The sequence below is a fragment of the Pygoscelis adeliae genome, unplaced genomic scaffold (assembly GCF_000699105.1).
Source record: "Pygoscelis adeliae isolate BGI_AS28 unplaced genomic scaffold, ASM69910v1 Scaffold113, whole genome shotgun sequence".
NCBI classification, from domain to species: domain Eukaryota; kingdom Metazoa; phylum Chordata; class Aves; order Sphenisciformes; family Spheniscidae; genus Pygoscelis; species Pygoscelis adeliae.
The window spans coordinates 8,716,694-8,723,907 of record NW_008825108.1 but is presented as its reverse complement, the minus strand read 5'-3'; the positions used below and the strand labels follow the sequence as shown (position 1 = coordinate 8,723,907).

At 38.4% G+C, this 7,214-nt stretch overlaps 1 protein-coding gene across 1 annotated transcript in view; it reads left to right on the top strand.

The window, feature by feature from the left end:
* Positions 1 to 7,214, top strand: part of MSRB3 (methionine sulfoxide reductase B3) — a 92,707-nt gene that overhangs the window by 25,925 nt on the left and 59,568 nt on the right. The window contains exon 2 of the mRNA XM_009327574.1: positions 836 to 962. Coding sequence (XP_009325849.1) covers positions 887 to 962 — 76 coding nt within the window. The 5' untranslated portion in view covers positions 836 to 886. The remainder of the gene's footprint in view (positions 1 to 835; positions 963 to 7,214) is intronic.

The following is a 7,214-nucleotide window of genomic DNA, read 5'->3' as shown; positions in this document are numbered from 1 at the left end:
TCACATGGTATGGAATATCCCTTTGGCCAGTTTGGGTCAGCTGTCCTGGCTGTGCCCCCTCCCAGCTTCTCGCTGGCAGGGCATGAGAAGCTGAAAAGCCCTTGACTAGTGTAAGCACTGCTTAGCAACAGCTAAAACATCAGTGTGTTATCAGCATTATTCTCATGCTAAATCCAAAGCACAGCACTATGCCAGCTACTAGGAAGAAAATTAACTCTATCCCAGCCGAAACCAGGGCACGTAGTTTTAAGATATCTGGCAAGTTTATTACAATGAAATGTCATGTTCCTCAAACAAGTCATCAAAAGAACAAGTTTTGGCAATGATTGGTGTGCAGCATTCACCATTCAGAAATGTTGCGGAGTGTGATTTTGTTTAAAATAAAATAAATAGAAAAGCCTGCATGTTTGATTTGCCCGTCCTGGGTGTTCAAAGCAGGATTCCTGCTATCTAGCTGAGGTCCTGAGGTTTATCCCTTAGTACCTCCGCACTTAAGTACCTCCATGTAGGTTGCTACCTCGAGTTGCTCCAAGTTAGGTATCTAAAGCAGCTGTTGTGAATGCCTCCTATAAAAATGCCCCCTCCCTCTCACTTGGTGGCATAGAAAGTTGCTTCACTGAGCACTATGTAATATATATCAAAAAATTAGGGGGGGGGGGTGTCAGAAATGGGCTAGACATACTAAGAAAAGTGCATTTAGAATTGTACTCCCATGTGATGGTCTCATAAAATTGTAAGCATTGTTTTTTCTGTGAATGTATCTTAACATTTTTGATGTTTTAATTTGTTCTCATCTTTTTTTTTTTCTTTTTTTTTCTTTTTCTTCCCTACTCAGCTCTTGCCCCTGTTCTTTGCCTCTGGTTTTGTTGGTGAGGATATCACAGTGATGTCTGCATTCAACCTGCTGCATTTGGTGACAAAGAGCCAGCCAGTGGCCCTGCGAGCCTGTGGGCTTCCCTCAGGTTGAATGGGTGCTGCTTGTTGTGTCATGCATAATGAAGGCCCTTTTAGGAATGGGTGTGTCTGCTGCAGGAAACGATGCACTATGGGTTGCTCTGGTTTGTTTAAATTTTCCTTTGAACCCGAAGTTTGTTTGCCTTTTTTTTTTTGTAAAAGTCAGTGGCTTGAGTGAGGGTTTTCACATACGAGATTTTAGGATGCTTGGAAATGTTGTCTGACTTCCTTGTCCAACATATTCTCTCTTAAATTTTATATTGTTTTCCTCATTCTTGGCAAAAACGAATTAAACTGAAAAAAATTTATAAATGCCACTTATAATTTTTTAAAACAGATGCATAAAAGAATTTAGCATATCGATTGCTATTAAATCATAGGATTTAAAATATTTTCCAAAATCTTTAGCAGTTTACTATCGTTACACTCCATGTGTCCCTTTTTACATTTTTATTATAAATCAAGTATGTTGCACTGAAAATTATGTACAAAAAGCATGCAGAATTTAAAACTTAATTCTTTCATTCCTCTGACAGCATATTCTTTAGTTACATGACACTTCTCTAAATAAATAAATGGAAACATACAATTTAATTCCCAGATGCAGCTGCACTTTTCATGTAAGGTCCAGGTTCTGCTATTAGATCTGTGAAGGGGGCCATAAGACCCCATCTCCATGAATTGGTTATATCATGAAAACCTTGAACCTAGGTAAGTAATTTGTGTTTGAGTTAAACAGCAACAGTGTCTGTAATGTCTACATAATAATGTCAGTGTACATGGTTATGTGGAAGAAAGTAAGAGCTGCACTGAGCTAATTTTGAACGTCACTAGGAATTTTCTTGACACCCAAATAAAAAAGATACAATCCTGGCTGATCAGTATTTGAAGCATCAAAAAAGACCCAGCTTGGGTGTTTGTACTACACTCACAACTGGTTCATAAGGGTGCAAAATGTTACGAGCGCTTTTTCCCAGAGCTGGACTTAAAAAGCATATGGAGGTGATGTTCTAAAGATTTTTTTCAGTGATAAGACATCAGTTTTCAAGCTGATGGATTTTTCTAAAGCTGATTAGACTTTATTTGAACTAAATCTGAGTCCAATTTTTGCAGCATTTGTGTTCTGTTTCCCCCCACATGTGCACAAAACTCCCATTAACCTACATAGGAGCTGCAAACACATATTGAGGAAGAGAGAGAATAGCCCACATTGTGTCAGCCTGACCTTGGTTTCCTGTTATATTTGCTGCTGAGCCAAATTTAAAATCCTAAAAATAAAGGGCAAGCAAATTTCCTTAGCCCTTATTATGCACCTTTTGATGCGTGCTCATATTGCTGGTGTCTGCCTTAAAATGGGGGCACTCAGTCTTCCGGGCATTTTGCTCCTGCTCTGACAAGGAGATCTCAAAGTTGGTCAGCTAGAAACACAGCCCATGGGAGGTTTTGCTGTTGCGTACCTGTTTGCAAAGCATTACGTTAGCTATTGTGTCAAATCGTTTTTCTGGCATAACCCTGTAGTCACATTTTGGGATAAAATGCTCATAACACTACTGTTTATTCCTGTCCCTTTGATCAATAACTGTGCAAACATTAATAGATTGAGTTCCACTGACTGGCTACTTTATAGATTTATATATAGATATTTATAGATGATAAACACAAATTCATCTGCTAACAGTGGAATAATATACAATCACATATCTCACATATTTTAAGAGTAAAATAAATTCCCCAGATGCTTATAAATTAACATAAGCTTGCTTTGCCTTTGGTTTGGCTTTTGTGTGTGGTGTAGTAAGGGGGTTGTAAAGTAAATGGTATAGCATGTATCAAATTAAACATGGGAAGGAGATCTAGAGCCAACATCTACTTAAATGCCACAATGCACTGTGACTTTAACTTTTGAATGTACAGAAAACGCCCCGAGTTCTCATGACTTTTTTATGACATAACGCTTTGAGTTAGTACTTTTCCCACCACCCAGTTCTGTGCGAATTGCAGCCCTGTAACCTTACCAGCATGCTATGTGCCCACCGAGTCTGGAATGGTGTGGAGTTTGGTCTTCTTCTGGTTGAACGGCATATTCCATATGGAAGGAAATTTTCTAACCTTCTGGAACCCCTGCCCGCTCAGCGTGAGGGAGCAAAGTGCCGGCAGACCTGTAAATTGGGCTTCCGAACGCAGTTTTAAACTCCATGCAGTTAAATATTTGCAGGACAGGGACTTGAATGAAAGTATCATTTCAATTTCTATGCTTGGAATGGTACCTCTGTCCTTCATGTAAGGAAGAAAGTAATACAAAGTAATGTTTACTATATATTTAGTCATAGTTGTAGATCAGAAGCAAGTGAAAAAAAATTTTTTTTCTTTCAAAAAGTTAAATGAATGAAATAATGCTAAGAAGTATCTTAGAACAGGGGTGACCTTCTGTCTCTTCTTTGAAACACTATTTTGTGAGCATGTGTGAGTTACGATGGATTATTTGTAAACTGAATTAACAGTTGTGCTAGTGACCTGTTTTTACTTGCTCTTTTTCTGTTTGTATATTAGCACCTGGAGTGTGGATCTATTCTTCCAAATTGTATTTTAAAAATATTTTTTGTCTGAAGTTAGGACTAAACGTTTCAATGTGTGCAAACCTAGTGCATGGTTTGCCCGTAACATTTTTTACAGCCGACATGGTAAAGTCGGCGTATAAGCAGGCACTCCCAGTAGATGGCACTAAGCATATGCTGTTTTGCACGCCTAGCACTATATGAAAAGCTTCCCATTTTAGGAGTCATTCATACATAAAGTACACCCTAAGATCTTATGAACAAGTTTTTTACTTATTTACAAGTATTTTAAGAAAAGGGTGAGCACTGGGAAAAATCACATCAATCTGTGCTCGTACGCAAACCCCATTCACATTGGTTCAAGGTTTCTTCATTTCCACTAAGGATTACAGCTCTGTTGTGTCTGTCATGTGATGTAGAAGTGTTGCTCCTTGAGCCTGCTTTATTAGGGTTGAATGCTCTAAATTTCTTTGGAAATGTAGGATATACTCAGCACCTGCCAGGATTTAGTTCACAGAAATTACATCTTTAAAAAAAAAACCCAAAACCGCAACACCCCCCCCCCAAACTTTTAATGTAAGAACTACTTCAGCTGCTTTAGTGCATACTAGCAAGTAACTGATCCAAATAATGATTACGCAGATTCCATGTACGTATGTTTTCTGTAGCAGACCACCAAGCTATAAAGTAAAAAGATAGCTTATTTTGCTTTGCTGTGTCTTTTGATTATTATGGGTTCTCATTTCTTAAAAAAATCCTTTATTTCTTTAACACTTTGAATGTTGTGCTGCTTACACCACATTTTTTGCATGAGATAATTTGGCTTTTCCTCTCCTGTAGATCAGAGAAAATTATGCTGCTTGTAAAATTAAGTAAAAGTAATGATGAAGAAATTACAGGGGTAGACTTAGTATTTTTTTTCTGTATGAAATAATAAAGTCCTAGATAATATTAAATTGTTGTGAAGTGTTTAATTATTAAAATAACTGCTAGTAGGAAACCATATTTTTCTAGGATTAGATTAAACTACAATACATCTGTATGAAGATGGTGCTGGGCATATGGTGTAAGTCTTTATTAAGTAAATGTCTATAGTATAGTTTTATTAAACTTGTTTTATTAAATCTTTGTTAATTCCAAGTTTCAGTATAATGTCTTTTCATAAAATTGAAATGAATAGTTAGCGAACAAAAAATTACTGAGTCTCAAAATTGGATTTTTAGTAGTAATCTGTTAACATAAAGGATTACTTTCAGGAGCAGATCTTGCAAACAGTTACATACATGAGTTGTTCGTATGCATTTGTCCCTCTGAACTCTCAAACTGCTCATGTCAGTGAAATTATCTGTGTGTGCACAGTGTTTGCCAGATCTGGCTTTAACAATGAAAAGTCTAGGAAAGACCTTAGTCTTGTGTGTCAAAGTACGGTAGCTGTTATCAAACTTTGTGTGACTTAAGTATGTCTAAACATTTCATGTTGTATGTGTCTATGTTCAGAGATACAATTTCTGTAATGTATGTTATAACTTTCCCATAGCTTTCCGTAATGTGTATCACCAAAGATGTACTATTACAGATGTCTCTTCACGTGGTCTGAAAGAAAATAAAAGTAAGACTGATAACGTTGTATAGCAACACCTGCCAGTATGGCTATGGTTAACTGCCTGTCAATGTTTTCATTATAAATCCCTATTTTCTGGGGTTTATATCTTGAACGTAAAAATTTGCTCTGGGTTTAATTATGTCATACAGGGTCTCAGCTGGATGTACATGTTCCTCAGAACTGGTTGGGGGGCAAAAATTAAAACTCATTTCTATGAAGCTAAATTAAAAAAAACCAACCAAATATCAGTTTGGAACAAAAATAGATTTTTAAACTTAAAATACAGTCTTACAAATTACCTAGTTCACTACCTCCCAGCAGTTATGAGGAATTTGATAAATGCTTGAAAAGAGTCTTGAAAACAAGCATTATGTGAGCACAACAGTAAATAGCATGTGAAGCTGTTCATGTGTCATTATTATATAAATGTCTGTGTGTATGTCTGCCTCCTAGTCATATGATAGTAGAATGCTGCATTATCATAATAGAGCATAACATTATCATATTTTTGGAATGACTTGAAAATGGGTTTTAAAAATCACCTTTGTGTAGCTGTCTTAATAGGAGTACATTCAATACTGTGTTTGCTTAAAAATTATCCTGTATTGACAAATGTTTATTATTTTGTGCAATAGTATTCAGTCTAGAATATCTTACTTAATACAGTTTAGAATGAAATTTATTTGTAGATATCTCATTGGGAGTAATACTGTTATTGTGCCTGATGCTTGCAAAACTTGGGATCATAAAGAAGACCAGAAACCCTTTGTTAATGTACCGGTTTTGTTTGCACCCTAGGGTTTGTACCTTATTTTGTCCCCCTTTTTAACTCCTCGTTCTGGCGGAGTTTTGCACTCTCCCTCATCTCCTTGATAAACAGATGGCGCTTGTCCCTGCCTTGTCTGGGTGGAGGCTCTGCAGTGACTCTGTGGCACTGAGTAGCACAGCGATGATGAGAAGTTTCTTGTGCTCCCAGCACCATGCACAGAGCCAGTTTCTTAATGTGTTCCCTGATGGATCTCTTAAGGTCATTTGCTTTCCCTTCCTACTCCCATAAAGGACCCACCACAAGCCATTTCTACCTTTCTTGCAGGAATGTTTTAATTCTGGGAGCTCATAAATTTCCTGCGTTCCATTCCTGTGCCCTCTGCAGCTCAGGCTTACTGCGTTTTCTGCTGGAAGTTGGGTATGGAAAAGATGAAGTTTCAGCACTAACGGTGTTTCTGTGTTTTTAAAGTCTCCCATGGAAAGCTACTTTTTTAGTTATTGGACTGTCTGTTCATAGCAGGTCTGAGAAGTCCTTTAAGGACTGCTTTCACTTTCTCCCCTTCAATTAAAAGCAACCCCTGGCTTTATCCTTTCTCTGAGGAGTACATGATGAAGGTTGCAGAGAAGAATGTGATGTAAAGGAGAGATGACAGCACACAAAAAGGAAGGAGATTTTATATATCACTAAGCTGAGGGGAGGGCAAGCAAGAAAAGGTGCAAGATGGGAATGTGAACCCTAAAGTCAGTAAGAGTACGCTGGGAAGTGAAGGAGGACATGATCCAGGGGGTCACTTAGGGGATGTGTGAGCTTGGAATTTGATGGTACATTGAATGGGTCTAGAGTGTGGACTGGGAGACAGGCACCACAGACACGAACACTACCATAACTTAGCTGTTACGTTAACCACAGGTTGCTACAGATCATGATTTGGGAGGAAATCAGTAGAGAGAAATTGTGTCCCAGAGATGGCTAAGAAGCAGAAAATGCTTGTTCTTAGTTACAAGTTAAATGTGTATCTCATCTTGTGATTTCCTTCAAAAGAAGCTGTGTTGGGAAGGGGCGTGTGGCTGGGGTATGAAGGTGTCCCCTGCTCCAGCTGGAGAAGGGGTTCTCGTGGGATGGTAGCTGCTGGCAGCCCAGGTTTCGGCGCTGGTAGCTTTGTGCACCGCAGGTAAGAATTCCCTGCTCAATGCTCTGGCCCATGTCAAGGAGTCCTAAGGAGAACAGAGCAGGGAAGGGCTCAACCGAGCCCTCTTAAAGCCCTTTTGTAGGGCTTTGACCCCATCTTCCTGACCCATAAAGCATGGCTGAATTTTACAGAAACATAGGGAAG